At 34.9% G+C, this 18,785-nt stretch overlaps 1 protein-coding gene and 1 long non-coding RNA gene across 2 annotated transcripts in view; both read left to right on the top strand.

Moving 5' to 3' along the window:
- Positions 1 to 8,966, top strand: part of LOC136032334 (salivary glue protein Sgs-3-like) — a 58,769-nt gene extending 49,803 nt beyond the window's left edge. Inside the window, exon 4 of the mRNA XM_065712652.1 lies at positions 8,038 to 8,966. Within this exon, the coding sequence (XP_065568724.1) occupies positions 8,038 to 8,778 (741 nt within the window). The 3' untranslated portion in view covers positions 8,779 to 8,966. The remainder of the gene's footprint in view (positions 1 to 8,037) is intronic.
- Positions 1 to 18,785, top strand: part of LOC136032340 (uncharacterized) — a 513,312-nt gene that overhangs the window by 264,431 nt on the left and 230,096 nt on the right. The gene's annotated exons all lie outside the window — the stretch shown is intronic.

Genomic DNA, 18,785 nt, shown 5'->3' on the forward strand with positions numbered 1-18,785 from the left:
GTAAATTAATATCTTCAATCTGCTTACAAGTAAAATTAATAAGTAAATATAATCTTTTATCCTTATTAACAATCTTATCAAACTTTTTCTTTTTAGGAATAAATTTCGTTTTAGTTAGAATGCAAATTGTATCACATATTACTTTAAAATTATATTCAAGAGCTGTATTATTCTTAACAATCCAGAAAAGTTTGATTAAATTCCACTTGGATAAATTATTTAGACATTCTATTACAGAAATCATACCCCTAGATTCAAGTAGCTAGCATAGATCTATAGAAAGCATATGTAAATCTAATTCATTTTTTCTATTATTTTTCCTATGTCCTCTCGATCGTTTTTTACGTTTAGTAGGACAAGTAAAAGAAGGATGGTCCATAAAACCATCAATACATTTAACAACAACCTGAGACATGTCACCATATTTTGCTACACGATCATTTAGCCCAAAAGGATAAGCTGTACCAAGAGTAGAGAAATCCTCCTGTTTACGCAGTCTACTATTCTTCTCTTCTTTATTTAAATTTTCTAACTCTAAATTTTCTAAAATTGTGACAGTTATATCTGATATGGAACATTTACCATTATTACAATGTTGGACTAGATAGTTATTAGTTTTTTCATTATTAACTGTTGTCTTGTGTCCAGAAAATCTTTTATATATATTATTAGTTGTTTCCCCCACATATTGTAGGCAGCATTTATTACATTCTAATAGGTAAATTACATTGGTTGTTCTACAAATAACATTACCACGTAACTTGCATGCAAAATTTTTATTATACAATGTACTCTTAACAGAAGTCCGTGGGATAAATGATCTTGGCAAAGACAACAACGACTCTTAAACTTACTAACTTTCAAAAAGTCGTTCCGAGTTCCGAGGCTAATATTTGTGTTTTGTTGCATTAAAAGTTATTGAAAATAAATCCAAAACAAACCAACATCCAAATCAAAATCCAACAATCAAAGTCCAAAAAACATGCCAAGGTTAATAGGTCAATAGGTCAATAAATACATAAACAAAAACAAATTTGCATAAGTGCCATCTCACCAATAATTAACAATATCAGGTTAAAAAACCTAGACCAGGGTAAAGGTCTGTCGGGGAGAAAACTAAAAAATTTTCTCCACCAGCACTGGATCCAACCTGGAATAATATCATGAAAAGAGAAATCACCAATGCAACAGCACAAACACATAAAAAAAAGAGACAGAAGGAGAAAAGCAAGACTGTTTTCCTAAATTAGTGATTAATATTGACCAGCACTTGAATGAGGCCTTAACCCTACTCATCCATACAATCACATAGGTCAAACAGCATAGCCATACACAATCAACCATAAAGAATAATCCATGGACAGGCAGTCATGTCGTCAATAAGTATAAGTCGTCATTTACCAAACAATAGAAACAATCAAGACAAATAATTCAGAGGCAACAACCCAACACAAGGGCTCATCAGGAGAATAAACTTGTCTATTGGGTTTCGCCACATTAAATTCTCTACCCAGCCAAGTGTTGTGGCTACCACAGAATATCCATGGCATCCCCGTGTCAGGTATCACCCCCAAAATACATGCCTATGAAAGAAAAAAAACAGCAAATGTAAAACAACCAAGTAACACCAAAACAAGCTTATCCTTTTAATATCTCTTTTTAGCAACAATAGGTAAACCAAATATGATAAAATTTACCAATGGTAGTTGGCTAAATTTCAGAAGCTCAAAATACCAATAAGCGAGGGAAGCGTAGGCTCCTGCTATCTATTCCCCGCAATTTAAGGGAGCCACACTCCCGACAGGAACAACGACACTTACTACAGAAAACCTCCCCTCTTCTGCTCGCGTATAAGTAAAAATTTCCAAAAATAATTAATGAGTCTATATGATTTGATAATTATGACCATAGGATTATCTCTCGCTTACTTAAATGCTGCGTAATAATATTACTCAAGGTCACGAACTTTAATCCTTTGCCAGGTATTGCGAAATCTAACTAGTTCGCAGGGATTAAAATTCACTGAAAAAGCTTACTGGTTTGAAATTTATGATATCCAATTCTGGACAGATGTTTTCACCTTGAACTACAAATCAATACAATGAACTGAAATTGTGTTCTGGTCTTTAAAAATTAGGTGTTCCTGAGATATTGCTAATCCACCTCTTTGATAGCCCAGATACAGGTAGAGTATTTTAATTCAGTCCAACACAGCCCTCAAAATTCCTGATGTTAAAGTTCATTGATTTACGGTTCACACATACATATATAGCCTATATGTGACACAGGCCCATGCGAAGACAAGTTTGAAAAGCTAGACCTAGACAAAGTTATAATAACAAATTACACTACAGTGCAAAGATAAAGAAGACGGCAAAGATGCAATAGCACAACAATAATATGAAATTAGCAGCCAGCCCAGGATCCATAAAAAAAATTTGATGTTTTTTAGATGATAGCAGAGAGGCCCATATTCACCCAGAGCAACAAAACATACAAACAACTTTGCCATATTAAAAATATACTTAACAAAAATAACCCTGAATTAAATGATATTTAAGTTTCCTTTTTGTTAACTGGATAGAAAAAAGTTTATCAATAAGATCCTAGTGAGCATTCCAGCACCGGGCTATTGACACAAACGGAGTGAATTTAGAACTCTCAGTACCGTAACTGTCAATGTATATACTCTTTTTTTTGTCGAGTGTTATAATTATGTAAATCTTGGGATTGGGAGAACATACTTTGATTGAGGTAAAATGGCGGTAATTTTTTAACGTCATAATTGAATTTGAAAAGAATTGCTCCTAAAGTAAATTGTTCAGAAACTGGAAGTATATCTAGATAAGTATATAAAAATGCTGTATAAGAATTATCTGGAAGTTCAATAGGTGATGGAATAAAAAGTTTAATATGGCTTTTAAATGTAGATATTTATACTAAGGAACTATAATTAATATTATTCAGAATCAGAGCAAAATAAATACTTGGTAAAACAGAGTAGGGCAAATAGGGCTTCAACCTTCGCATTAAACCAAAATACCCTGAAATCTTTAAGCGTAGGTTTTTAATGTGTGTTTTAAAAGATAATCTTCCGTCAATCACAAGTCCAAGGTGCTTTATACTTTTCACCCGAGGTAATGATAATAGATGCATTGAAGAAGTAACTCGGGTAATGTGAGGGCAGATATTGGACTTTCTGCCATAAATTATGAAATTAGTTTTTGATACATTCAAAGCAATAAAATTTTAAGAATAACAATCAAGCATATTAGAAAATGCAGTATCCAGTTTTGCCTCCAACTCCTCGCAATCCTTTTCTGAAATTAAAACTGCCGTATCATCAGCAAAATGTCTGTTGAGACATGGAATTGCCAAAGTGCGGTGAAGATCATTTATAAAAATAAAAAAAAGGAGAAGACCTAGGACAAAGCCCTGAGGTACCCCAAGATTCGAAGACTGAGGTACAGGCGAAGAGAGGAAATTGACTCTATCTAATCGTCGCTTTCTCTTATCAAGATAAGATTTAACTAGATCCATCGCCGGTCCGAGCACACCACAATTATCCAATTTACAAAAAGAAAACAATGGGATATTTTATCGAATGCGTTTTTAAAATCTAAATATATTGTTGTTGGATTTTCAACTCTATGTAAGCCTTCGTGAATGTATTGGATGAGAGCAACGATAGCGTGTTCAGTATTGTGTCCAGACCTGAAACCAAACAGAAATTTTTGAAGAAATTAGAAGATTTAAGAAAGTCACAAAACCTCTTATAAATTACCTTCTCAAATATCTTTGAAAATGCTGACAAAATAGAAAAAGGGCGGTAATTTGATGAGTTTTAAGGGAGAGTCACTTTTGTGAAGCAAAATTATCCGCGCTTCTTCAAAAGCAGATGGGAAAACTCCAGTTTTTAAATGAAAGATCAATCATATGCTGTAATGGTAGTATTACTGCAGACAATATTTATGTTACAATTATAGAACTAGACCCGTCAATTTTCCGCTGAATTACCTGGATTTAGATCACACACCATTTTTGTTATTTCAGACTGAGAAACAGGCCCGAGAAAAATTGAATTACTTTGAGGAGATGGAAGGTATGAAGAAAAATGTTTATTACTTCGTGAATCAAACTGGTTCATTACTGATCAAACAATTTTCTCTCCTATATTATCAAAATAATTATTTAAAATATCAGCCAGTTTCTCCGATTTGTTATTAGTCGATCCATCTTTAGGAAACTTGGACTTCCTTTCTTTTTTTTATGAAAAAATTAATTAAAGACCACGTTTTGCGAGGAGAATTTTGAGCTCCTTCGAAATACTCTTTATAATACCTATATTTCTACAATCGTATCATTTTTGAAAATTTGAAAATTTCTAATATCATAATCAGTTGGATTCTTTAACTGCTTTTTAAATAACTATTCTTTTTAACTGATATCAAAATTTCAGACGTTATCCATGGCCTTATAGGAAATTTTTCTCTGCAAATTTTATTCGTAACAAAAGGGCAACTAGAATCAAGGCAGCAATTGAAATTTCTTAGAACAGCATCAGCTGCCATATCTCTAACCTCCGTGGATATTACATCCTGCCAATCCAACAGTCCAAGGCTTTCATTCAAGTGCTTTAATGTTACTGTATTTATTGACCGCACTTGACGTTCCTTACTTACCTGCGGTATTTTATAAGCAAAAGCTAAATCTTAAACCAGCAGGAAATGATCCGATATATCACTTAAAATAGCAAAATTTGCTTGAGTTGGTAAAGATGTAAAAATATTATCAATAAGAGAAGCAGAACTAGATGAAATTCTTTTAGGTATCAGGCAAGTAGGAAGCAGATACGCAGAATCAATTGTCACCTTAAATTTGGTGGTTTGAATAGAAATAGTATTATTGGTTATTGTAGAAGTAGTAGTCAAACAGTTCGTGGTAACGAACTGTAGTAAGGAGCAACCCGGCTCAATAGTAACCAAAACTCTAAAAAATTGAATTTTGATATCAATAGCTACATCAAAAGAATCGCATTTTAATGCTGATTTTAAATATATAAGTTCATCAAGTTTAGTCTTACCCATCAAAAGTTACGAGCCTGAGAAAATTTGCCCTATTTAGGAAAATAGGGGGAAACACCCCCTAAAAGTCGTAGGATCTTAGCGAAAATGACACCATCAGATTCAGCGTATCAGAAAACCCTACTGTAGAAGTTTCAAGCTCCTATCTACAAAAATGTGGAATTTTGTATTTTTTGCCAGAAGACAAATCACGGGTGCGTGTTTATTTGTTTGTTTTTTGTTTTTTTTTCTTTTCCCCAGGGGTCATCGTATCGACCAAGTGGTCCTAGAATGTCGCAAGAGGGCTCATTCTAACGGAAATGAAAAGTTCTAGTGCCCTTTTTAAGTGACCAAAAAAATTGGAGGGCATCTAGGCCCCCTCCCACGCTCATTTTTTTCCCAAAGTCAACGGATCAAAACTTTGAGATAGCCATTTTGTTCAGCATAGTTGAAAACCATAATAACTATGTCTTTGGGGATGGCTTACTCCCCAACAATCCCTGGGGGAGGGGCTGCAAGTAACAAACTTTGACCAGTGTTTACATATAGTAATGGTTATTGGGAAGTGTACAGACGTTTTCAGGGGGATTTTATTTTGTTTGGGGGTGGGGCTGAGGAGAGGGGGCTATGTTGGAGGATCTTTCCTTGGAGGAATCTGTCATGGGGGAAGAAAAATTCAATGAAAAGGGCGCAGGATTCTCTAGCATTACTATAAGAAAACAATGAAAAATAAACATGAAAACGTTTTTTCAAATGAAAGGAAGAAGCAGCATTGAAACTTAAAACGAACAGAGATTATTACGTATATGAGGGGTTCTAAAAATACTTTAGCATAAAGAGTGAGGTATTTAGGAGGAGATAAATACCTCGCTCTTTATGCTAAAGTATTTTTAGTAATTTCAACTATTTATTCTACGGCCTTTCTGATTCAGGGGTTATTCTTAAAGAATTGGGACAAAACTTACGATTTAGTGTAAAGAACGAGGTATTAACGAGGGTACAAACCCCCTCATATACATAATAATAATTAAAGAATATAAAAGTTTGTTACGTAAGTTAATTCTAAAGTTACGTATATTTTTTGCTAATAAAAAAATTCGTTAAAATTAAAATTAATAGTTGCCTTTTTATGTAACGGAATAATTGCATGGCAACTAGGCCTCCTTCCCCATCCCATATTTCTCAAAATCGTATGATCAAAACTAAGAGAAAGCCATTTAGCCAAAAAAGGAATTAATATTCAAATTTCATTTGAATAGCTTACGTGTGGAGAGTCAAAATCAAACATGCATTAATTCAAAAACGTTCAGAAATTACATAAAAAAAAAACTAGTTTTTTTAACTGAAAGTAAGGAGTGACATTAAAACTTAAAACGAACAGAAATTACTCCGTATATGAAATAGATTGTTCCCTCCGCAATCCCTCGCTCTTTACGCTAAAGTTTGACTCTTTGCCACAATTCTGCTTTTTAAAACAATTAAAAGCTTTAGCCTAAAGAGCGAGGGATTGCGGAGGGAACAATCTATTTCATATACGGAGTAATTTCTGTTCGTTTTAAGTTTTAATGTCGCTCCTTACTTTCAGTTAAAAAAACTAGTTTTTTTTTATGTAATACTATTAGCGGTAGTAGTAGCAGTAGAAGTAATAGTAGCATGCACCTATTATATTTAACAAATTGCTCATCCTCCTCATCGTTCTAAAAAAGTTTCAATTTAATACTCTAAGCCATTGCTGAGATACGCTCTTTTGACACCACACAAGCACAAATCGTACTTTAATTTAGTTTAACACTCGCCTCAATGTCAAATGAAAGCTTTGCCTGAATGGGCATGGCCTTTTTTGACACTAAAAGGTCAAACCTTTTGCCCTTTCCCATTAACAAATACAATTCGTAGGAAAATTAACTAATTTTAGAGCTTGCTTACCCTTGCCCCAACGACTGTGTGGGGGGGATTTCATACTCAGAGACTTAGTTTTTGGATTTCTCAACTATGCTGAAAAGGATGACTATCTCAAAATTGTTATCTGGTATCTTTGGAGAAACAGGTGAGTGAGATGATGCTTATTACCCTCCAATAACTATTGAATTGAAAAGGGTAAGAGAATTTTCAATGGTTATTCCAGTGAGCCCCTTTTAAAGCTACTACAATAAAATGGCGTGGTTAAAGGTTTTTTTAATAATAATACACTGTTTCTACATAGCTGTTTACTTCAGATCTCGATTGTGGCTGTCTATGATCTCTGTTCGTTGTGGGCTTTATATATTTATTGGTGGTTATTTATGGTAGGTTTGAAAGTTTTGTTTGGAAAACCTCTTATTAGGAAAGTTTTTTTTTTTTAATTAATATTATGTAAGCCTCAGTCTTTTTTTGCGGCCCTCATTTTCATTTATGTTCATATTGTCATTGGAAAACAATTCTACCCTTTAGTCCTTTCAAAATTTTTTTTTACTTTATTCTATATAGTGGAAGTAGCAGTGGTATTAATGTTTTTAACCATAGTAGTTTCTTATGTTTACTATCTTGCTCCAGGTAAAAAAAGGATTATAATACATTGTGTCCACTTTGCTCTTTAATTAGGCGGCATGATTGCAGCTATCAATGATTTTTTTGGATTTTGGTTTCATTTATTTATTGATCATTATGGTAGGTTAGAAACTTTTCTTTGGAAAACCTCAGATGAATTACTTTTTTTTATAAAAATAATGTAAAGCCCAATCTTTATTACAACCTCCGTAATCATTTATGTTCTTAGAGCCTCTGGAAAACGGTTCTGTCGATTAGTGCATTTCAAAACAATGCTTTAATTTTCATTTATCATTTTCTACCATAGAAATTTTTGTTGTTCCAGTTGATTTTCTTTCTAATTGGCATATTACCTCAATAGCTATTCTCAAGCTGTGTGTATTTGCTTTGAAGGTTATCCTTAATATCTTATAGAAAATAGGGTATTATTATGTTCTTTTATTTACAGGTTACAGTGACACAAATGGCAAGAGTAACAGTGACAAATATCTTCCCATGCTTCCCTCCTTCTGGAGTAAGCGAGCCTTTTTGTAGCCCTTCTGTTTTCCTTGAACCAACTACCCCTGAGCCAACTAACCCTGAACCAGCTAACTCTAAACCAACTACCACTGAACCACTTACCCCTGAACCACCTTCCACTGAACCACCTACAACTGAGCCACCTACCACTGAACCACTTACCAAAGAACCACCTACTACAGAACAGCCTACCACTGAAATATCTACCATTGAACCACCAACCACTAAACCACCTACCACTGAAACAACAGCCAATGAACCACCTAACACTGAAATAACTACCACTGAACCAACAACCACTGAACCAACTACCACTGAACCAACCACCACTGAACCACCTACCACTGAGCCAAATAACACTGAACCATCTACCACTGAACAACCTACCACTGAACGAACTACCATTGAACCACCTACCACTGAACCACCTACCACTAAACCACCAGCAACTGAACCATCTACTATGGAACCATCTAACACTGAACCACCTACCATTGAACAAACTACCACTAAACCACCCACCACTAAACCACCTACCACTGAACCGTCTACCACTAAACCAACTACCACTAAACCACCCACCACTGCACAACCTAACACTGAGCCACATACCGCTGAACCATCTACCATTGAACCAACTACTGCTAAACCATCTACCACTATTATGTGAAGAATGCACAGTAAGAAAAGAAAAAATGCAAATCACCTGGAACTCTAGCGATTTTGTGCAACCAATCCGAATGCCTTAGTTAATAATATGCCTTGTAATTAAATTTTTCTTTTCATAAGATTTTTAAGGAATATGTGAAGTTTTGGGATTTGGATCTATATTGAAATAAATATTTATGGGAATGAAAATCTGATTTACTGTTTCCTTCTTAAATACTATTAGCAGCAGGACTAGCAGCTGTTGTTGCAGTAGCAGCAGTAATACTATGCACATAATGTCCTCATCCTTAGTAGTAGACACATTCTACTGTTGAGGATCAAAGTTTTTGTAGATGGATACATTGTATAAAAGAAATGTTTTGTGAATGATGGACATTTCTAGCCACCCGATGGTGGTGATTTCCCCTTAAAAAAAACCAGCCATCCCGCTATTTTTTCATTTTTGGGATTTATACCTCCAACAAAATTTCCCTTTTCCTTACGTATCCTCGAGTTAGACCTCGCTATTCTTTTCATTCATTTTTTTTTTTTTTACTAAGAACCAAGAAAAAACCTAAAAGGGTCCAAAGTTGAAGTGGTTCATATATAATATGATTCTATTTTTTTTAATATTAATTTATCTAATGATTTTTATTGCATAAAAATCGCTTATACCATCGCTATCCTGTCATTCCCATTTATTTTTTGGTCAGGTTTGCTCATAATACTGAATAGTGAATTAAATCAAAGAGGAAAAACGTAGACTAAACAAAAAAAACTAAAGGTATGTCCCACCCACCCTTCTTTGCTTGTGGCTTTAATGATCGTTTTTGCCTTAATTTTTATTTAATTTTTATTTACTCGTACAAGCCAAAGGTTCCTGTTCACAAAAATTACGCAGAGGTAAAATCTGTAAACAGAAGTCTAAAGCCTGTCCTGTATCTAACCTGAAAAATGATTTTAGTGAAGAATTTTTACATATACGTAAGCTACACTCTATACAGTCTCCATCAGATTTTAAACTTTCAAAAAATACGTTATTTGTTTACAATAGACATCATATATTTGAAAGGTACTATGAGACTGACTAAAAGAAAAACGAGTGAAAGATGCAGCCTTCTTCACATAAGCGGTAAGATATCCCTGTTCCAATTTTAGACCATGTTTGCTGGAAAGGCTGTGAGGTAAATAAAAGAAAAGAAAACAACTGTCAGAAAAATGGAGTGCGAATGGTAGGTGATCCCCCCTCCTTCCTGTGCCCGTTGTCCAAGCAAATCTAGATAGATTCTCTTGGTAAATCTAATAGTTCGGGCCTATAAACCTACTTTAGGATTTCTGACCGGACCTAAACAATTTTGTCTTCCGGGTAGAAGTTACTATGAAACTATGAATAAGGATATCCATAACAAAATGAAATGAAAAACTACATTACACAAATTGTAAGGAAGGATTTTTAAACAGATTTTATTTTTTCGTTTATAACTTAAGTTTCTAATGGTATAGACTCCAAGAAACAAGGGGTTTTGACTAAAAAATAAAAGCTATCGAAACTCTACCATGTAAAACAAATCTAGTGTCATTCAATAAATGACACTGTCCCATCTTCCACCTTTAATGAGAGCACTTACTCTTAATTTACCATATTAAATGCATATCTAACTACTTTGACCACAAAACTTATTCATTTATCAAATAGTTTGTTGTGAAATCGTAAGTAGGGTGTGATTCTGCCAAATAGCAACTCAAACTCGAGAAACGGTGTTTTGACAGTAATCGATAAATCAAAAGAGTTGCTCTTTATCCTGATTCCAAATGTATTAATTCATGAAGTTTAGGGTCGCCCATCGAAAGCTAAGAGCATATGAAAATGTCCTTGATTTGATTGTCCATGAAAAGACCCCGAAGAATTTAAAGGTTCTTATCGTAAAATCAGATTATCGTAAAATCGTAATATCGTAATATCGATATCGTAATATCGATAATATCATAAAATCGTAATATCGTAAAATCAGATATCGTAAAATCAGGAATCGTAAAATCAGATATCGTAAAATCAGGAATCGTAAAATCAGATTAAGCAAATCAGAGAACCCTACTGTGGATGTTTCAAGTTTCCATCTAAAATGTGGAATTTTGTGGTATTAATTTTTTTCAGAAGAAAAATCACAGATGCATGTTTATTTGTTGTTTTTTTTTTATTCGTCCCCAAGGGCGACCGTATCAAACAAATGGTCCTAAAAGATTAGAAAAAATATCTTACGGAAGAACATTCAAAGTTCTAGTGCCCTTTTTAAGGGATCAAAAGTAGCCATTATGTTTGGAATAATTGAAAGCTCCAACAACTATGCCTCTGGGGATGAAATGCCCCTTCTAAAAAAAACCGCGGACAGGGCTGTAAGCTATGGGCTTTGCACATCGTTCACATATAGTATTAATTATTAGAACGTTCAAAATTATTTTTCGTTAAGGGTTTTTTGCAGGGGAAGGGGGGTCCAGAGGAAAAATTTTTGCGTGGAGGAATTTTTTAGGGTTGAAATTTTAATGGAAAAATTCACTAGGGGGACTTGCCGAATTGCCGATACGAAATTCTTTTTAATTTGTCTTACTTTCCTTTTTAATTGAAATTTCCACGTGGAGATGCTCCGGGAAAACTTTATGAAGATTTTTTAACTTGAATCGACTTGAACGGGGAACAGATGTTTGCAGGATAAATTCTTCACGTGGGAATTTTCTACGGCAGAAGTTCCACATTGTGGATTTTTCCGCAGAAAAAAAATTCTATGGAGAGGTTAATTTCTGATTAAATTTGAAAAGTGATCAGAAACAAATCTTATTTCGAAAGAATAAAGCCTAAGGAGAATTTCTCAGGCAGAATCGTACGTAGGAAATATTCGAGTGGGGAAGATGGTTATCTTAGCAAAGAAAGAAGTGCCAGTGGGGACTTTCCGAGGGTATTAAACAAAAAAATTCCATTGAACGCTTTTCGTGGAGTGGGGGCATATTTCCAGGCATTATTGAGAAATAATCAGAAATAAGATATATGAAAAATAAATTTTATTTTAACTGAATGTAAGGTAGAACATTAAAACTTAAAACAAGTATAAATTATTTTGTGCATGAGAATATAAATTATTTAGTATATTCCGTATAAATTCCTCTATACGCTAAACTTTAGTTTTTGTCCTAACTCTTTAAGAACAACTCTTTGAACGCAAGGGCCGTTTAATTCAAATAAGAAGTTTCAAAAAGTTCTAAGAAACTTTACTTTAGCAGTGATGCCTCTCTGCTTCTGACAAGGCCCATAGGGTTTTTAATTTTGGAGCTATTAGTCCCTCAAGATGCTACTACGCGCACCTGAGTCTTACGTAATACCATAGTACACCTGTATGTCACGTAATAGACTTTTTTTACTTATTCAAATGTTCTTTTTGGTTGTTACGCAATGCGATCTGTTTACTTTCGGTTATTATGTAAAAGAGTTATTACATAATAGCATTTTCTTACGTATGCGAAAGGATACAAATGCTTGTCAAACAGTTCGTGGTAACGAACTATAGTAAGGAGCAACCCGGCTCAATAGTAACCAAAACTCTAAACAATGGAATTTTTATACCAATAATTACATAATAAGAATTGTACTTTAATGCTGATTTTGAATATAAGTTTCAGCAAGTTTAGTCTTACTCATCAAAAGCTACGAGCCTGAGAAAATTTGTCTTATTTTAGAAAATAGGGGGAAACACACCTTTAAAGTCATAGAATCTTAACAAAAATCACACCATCAGATTCAGCGTATCAGAGAAACCTATTGTAGAAGTTTCAAGCTCCTATCGACAAAATACAGAATTTTGTATTTTTGCCAGAAGGCAGATAACGGATGAGTGTTTTTTTTTTCCAGTTGGCGCCTGCACCGACCCAGTGGTCCCAGAATGTTGCGAGAGGGCTCATTCTAACAGAAATGACAAGTTCAAGTGCCCTTTTAAGTGACCGAGGGGCTACAAGCTACAGACTTCGACCAGTGCTTACATATTGTAATGGTTATTGGGAAGTGTACAGACGTTTTCAGGGGCATTTTTTGGTGGGGGAGGTGTTGAAAATCAAGGGGTTGAAAAATTCCATCGAGGAATTTTTCACGGGGGAAGAAAATTTCCACGAAGGGAGAGCAGGATTTTATAGCATTATTTAAAAAAAAAACAATGAAAAAATAAATATGAAAAAGTTTTTTCAACTGGAAGTAAGGAGCAGCATTAAAACTTAAAACGAACCGAAATTAAAACGTTCAGTAATTAAATAAAAAAAACTGGTTTTTTTAACTGAAAATAAGAAGCGACTTTAAAACTTAAAACGAACATAAATTACTTCGTATATGAAAGGGGCTGCTTCCTCATCAGTGCTCCGCTCTTTACGCTAAAGTTCTTTACTGTTTAAAAAGAAGAGTTGAGAGAAAGAGTCAAACTTTAGCGTAAAGTTTGGGGCGTTGATGAGGAAGCATCCTCTTTCATGTACGGATTAATTTCTGTTCGTTTTAAGGAACAAAATAAGGAATTTCAAGGAACGTAATAGGGTGTTGTTTAGGATTTCTTTGGTTGTTACATAACAGGAGCTGATAGGGTTCAGAGACTCATAAAATCAAGATGCAAACATAGTAATTACATCATAGTTACGGTAAACATTTAAAAAACCAGCAAGGGCCAGGTTTATAACCCACCACAAAGGCCAGGAAAAACCTTTAGGGCCCCACCAAATCATTCTTTCCATGGTTGTTGTGTAATAGGGAATGTTTTCGAGAGGGGTGGGAAAATAACCTTCAGAGTCCCCGCCAATTCACGTTTATATTTGATTATTATGTTTAAGAACCTATAAGGAGCAGGGAAACACCTTAGGGATCCCCTAAAGTAAGAATATGGTCCGAATTGATTATAACCCATTATTTTCATGCTTCATAAATACATAGCCTTTTGAGGTCTGCAAAGAAAGAAAGGATTTTTTCTGCCATTTTTAGAACCAGAACTTACATTCTAGACACCTATTGATTTTCTAAGAAAATCAACCACTTTTTATTATTCCCAGGGGTATAAAACTGGGTATTAGAAAGGAATTCTCATCATCTTCGTATAAGATTTCAAGGATACCTGTTGATATTAAAAAATGGATATGGGTCAAAGATGCCAAAAGGTAATTCTCTCTATCTATATAAAGGATAACCTCCTCCCCCACCAAAAAGGGATATTATACTCAAGTTTGAGCTATTATAACTCAATATATGAAATCTCATAAGAAAGTTCTTAATCGCTAATAGAATCATCTAATTTTTATCACATTATAATGCGCCTTTCTCATCAGCTATTTCAATTTACTTTTCGCTGCTTTAAGTCTATTGTAGCAGAAGGTTAAACTTACATCTGTGAACTATTTGGGCTTAAGAAGAACAGTCGGCATTGTACTAATTGTGCGAAAGGGTGCATTCTTAAAAAGTTGGTAAATTAAATGCTCTATTAGCACATGACCAGGGCAAGCAGATCCCAAATAAATATACTTTCTTCTGGTTAAATTAATGAGTTATTTTCTACATTAAATCGTTGATTTTTTTCTTAGAGAGGTGACACAAATTCTGACAAGCTCCATTTGAAACGGTCAACATAAGTTATTATCAACATATCATAGGCTATTATCAACATAAGTGGATTCTGCTGTGCGCTGTATTTATGTCTTTAGAACTGAGTTTGAAGACCCCTTTAAAACTCTTACAAATGGTAGTAATCTCAATAATCCAGTTGACATAGTACACTCCTATATAAGCAAGATTTGGGCCTTTTCTTGAATGGCAAATTTGAAATATTGTTGGACGGGAAGATATTAAGGCATCTATCGGAATTTGTTTTTTTTTAAAGAAAGGTTAGTCATGTGTACTCGCAATACCTACAATCATAGATTTGGACACTTAGCCCAGACTTTCACAATTTTGAGGTTGCTTTGGAATGGGTGGGTAGTATATTTGATAGGGTGGAAAATCATAATGAAAATGGCAGCGGATCAATAGATTTAATTATAGGAAATCTACATATAAATGTAACTAAATTAAAAGGATTTTGTTTTAAGCGATGGCAGGGGGAAGCCTTGTGTAAGATATAATTCTAAATGGTTTAAGATGTAAATATAAAGACTGCTTCAAGGACATGTTCCTAGTGGCAGGAAATAAACCCAGGGAAATGAATGCCACTATCACATTATTTGAACAATTTGGCAGTTAATAGTGATGGGGAAGGGGTAGAGTTCTTTATATTAGATTTTAACTGTTTGAAGAAGCAATGTCCTGTAACACTCCAGGAGATATATATTTTTGCTAGGGTTAACTAGTATTTATGAATTGGATTTTCAGTTTTACAATATGATACAGAGCATGAAGAGGGTAAACTTAAAGAGAAGAGTGAGGTAATATGTTCAGTGAGGGCTCCATTCATCGAGTCGGTGAAGCACTGGGTATGGCTTCTTAACGAACCTGCCAAAGACCCTGAGTCAATTGAACATTTCTTTTTATCCTCCACATTATTTGGGTGTTAAATTAGGGTAATAATTATAATAAAGAAAATACTTGCTAGTATTGTCCAATGTGCCGTTTGAGATTCTATACAAAATTAGAACTAAAACGTTATGTAAGCGTCATGGATACCAATCTGTGAAGAAAGGTTTAGGTGACATGGTCATCTAGCGGTTCAAGCATTTTCAGAATTCACTCCTGCAGAGTGATAAGGTGGATTTAGACATCAAAGCCAGGCTCATGGATGTGTGCGATTCATCATACTTAAAATGTGTTAAGGAATATGAAGCCGTTGCATTTTCAAAGAGACTCGACATGCCCAATGAGGCTTGAGTAATACTATTTAATTGGAAGAGGTATTTGAGGTGTTAGGTGGGGAGGATTGTGTAGGCACAACCATGTTTGGACTCAATTCCGCGGCTGTGCAACATAAATTACCCAATGACTATATCACCAGAAGACGAGTTGGCAATTTAAAATAAAGATATGTGATGGGTGTGTAAGTGTAAATTTGTAAATGACAGTGGGAAAGTCAGTCCGTGACCATGACCATGACCATTTAAGTAATCCTATTTTATCGGGAGGGAGAAACTTTCGGGGGTTGGCACATAAATCTTGTAATTTAAACTTGAAAAACAGTATTTTCTACCTGATCACTTGCACATTTTCAACTATGATCTTAAATTAATTTTACCAGTGTTGGCATGTTTGCTGAAAGGTGAAATTGTAGATGATGCATGGGTAGGTGTTTTTTTTTTATATAAAATCATACCAAGATCATCTGAGAAGTTCCTGCCCTTGGAATTTAAATAGAAAATAGTTGAAAATGATAATATGTATTTGAATAAAATCTGTGTTTAGATTCTTGAAGTTTCTTACCCAAATCTCTAAGTCAGCTGAATCAAGTACAGAAAAGCGGAAATCTTAATAGCTTCCCTCTCCGTAAACAGCCCTTTCCATATGATGAAATGTGTGATTTATTAACATAAAAGGATAAAAAACCGTCTGAAATCCACAGCTCTACCTCGATGCTACGTGTGACGTAGGAAATGACGAGGAATTTGGGATAGGTTTTTGATATTATTATTCAACTCCTCCTCTGGTGACGGATTTTTTTTTTAAATAGGTAGAGGAGAAATAGGTCTGATCACCGACGTGGATCAACACTTATTTGTAGAGAGAACTATGATGGGTGGATATGTTTTTCACAGAGATTGTACCCTGAAAATAAATCCGACTGGACAAAGCATCGGAGAAAAACTGAAAACGGTTTTTAGGATATTAACTCCTTTTATCCGTTGGCAAAATCTCACTTCTGTTTGTCGAGTGGGAATTACAAATGGATAGACAATCCTTGTGTTCCAAGTTTCCCAGAATTTTCACCACTGTGAAGAATTGACCATAAGAATAGTTTTTCGGAATCGATGATGAAATACCAGTGGAGCCTCATGACTTGGTAAAGGATTTTGTTTTCCCGTGCATGAATAGACCAGTGTCTAGAGATTCATTGAGTCCACATAATATTTTTTGGTAAAGGATGGGGTTATGAACTCCTTCAAAACAAAAGCTTAGTGCCGTTATCGACCGAAAAAGAATATAGTTTTACATCACATTCTTTTTGCGGTGGATGATGGCTAATGGTTTTAAGGTAACGTAAATCCACGAAGCCTTCCAATTTTACCAAAACACGAAGAGGTTTATTAATGCCTTTATCAGTAAACGCTCTGAGGCAAAAATGAAGGTTGAGAATGAAATCTTTTAACTCATTTTGAATTCAGCCTTCGGTTAGGAGTTGTAGTGACGTTGTAACAGACCCAAGAGATTGTGATTGAAGCTTTGCATATTAAAATTTCACATCGTTCACCAGCATAGACTCCAATATGGACCTTTTATGTAGGAAAATAAAGAAATGCAGTTTAAATAAAAATCTTGCCACTGGTAGTGCCATTTTAGAAATTAAAAAAAAAATGTGTTGGAAATTTTTCATAATGCTCGTAAAAATGAATCACCGGGGGAGGGGCGAGGTCAAGTGTATTATGGAGACACTGATTAACTCCTGTCAAAAGCTAAAACAAATAATCTGTTGTATGATTTGGAAAACGGTGAACAAATTAGCTCTCGAATGGACTACACTAACTGGGATGATTCCATTTATCAGGAGCTAGTGAAGCACCAGGACCCAAATAAGATGTTGTTTTTAAATTCCTAGACTTGGAGGTAATTGATATCTCACGGCTTACTTGCAGATCCGAATGTACACTGTGTGTAAACAGACAATGTTGATACCATCAAAGTCCGCGAAGGGGTGCCTTCACACTATTTAAAGGAAAATTTTGACATGAGAGTTTAAAAAAACTGTGCAGTGAATAGTTTCATTCAAAGAGTGAGTGTCATGGCCATTTTCTCTGTAAAAATGTAAAAATTAAACTGTTAGAATTGAAATAATGTCATGTCAGCCATATCGGACAAACTGCGATGAGTCCACTTAGCTAGAGCTTGTGATTTGCCAGGCCCCAAATATGTTGTTAAATTTAAAATCTTAAACGAGGAGTGACTTGATATCTAATGGTGCCCTTGCATGTCTGGAGGTTTACCCCGTGCAAAGGCCCAATGAGAATAAAAAATTCAGCCAAAGGGTACCAAAGGGTACCCCCCATTGTACTTCCTGGCTGAAGGGCCAAGAAACGGAGATCAGCACCGCCGGTACGGACTGTAAAGTCTAATGCCGTATCCTTTACCTTTTTTTTACCTTCACACTACGTAAACGAAAATTTTGATAAGAAAGTTTATAGGAACTGTGTAGAAAATAATTTAAATCCATGATCAAATGTCATGGCCATTCAGTCTTTGAACTGTAAAAACAATACAGTTCATGTTGAAAACAATGCCATGGTTGCCATATCAGATGAAATCTTTTTGTGTGCGGACGATTTGAGACTACCACCTCACGGTCAGTACCTGAATCCAGATCGAGACGCATGTGTAGAGTACAGACTTCGTCTTGGTCTGGAGAAGGCTCAATGGTTGATGGAAGGTGGATTTTTTTTCTAACCTTGCAGTATCTATCCTAACAGTCTTTATCCCCAATTTTCTTCAGGTCAGTAGTGTACTTTTCAAATCTTTTTTATTGTTTTTTTTACATTTTTGATGGGCAGATTTTTTTTGCTCAAGGCGGAATCGACGTTTTAAAAAGCACTTATTATTACACTATGAATTTATATACTCTCTCAGCCCCCTGGCCCTCACCCGCCCTAATGGGCACTGCATCTTCCATTCCGGCATTCTATCACCTCAGCGACCTTCCCTCCCCTTTTGTGTGAGGGGATGTTATCTCTAATTGCTTTTTAAAGGCCCATGTAAGTTCCAGTGTTATTCAAGTTTTCTTTAAAATTTATAGCACATATATTTGTGTTAAAGAAACCATGTGTTATATTTTTGTCTGTTTTACGTTTTATTCTAAAGATTGAGGTTAGGTTAGGTTAGATGTTTTT

Source organism: Artemia franciscana, chromosome 10 (genome assembly GCF_032884065.1).
Source record: "Artemia franciscana chromosome 10, ASM3288406v1, whole genome shotgun sequence".
Lineage (NCBI taxonomy): Eukaryota > Metazoa > Arthropoda > Branchiopoda > Anostraca > Artemiidae > Artemia > Artemia franciscana.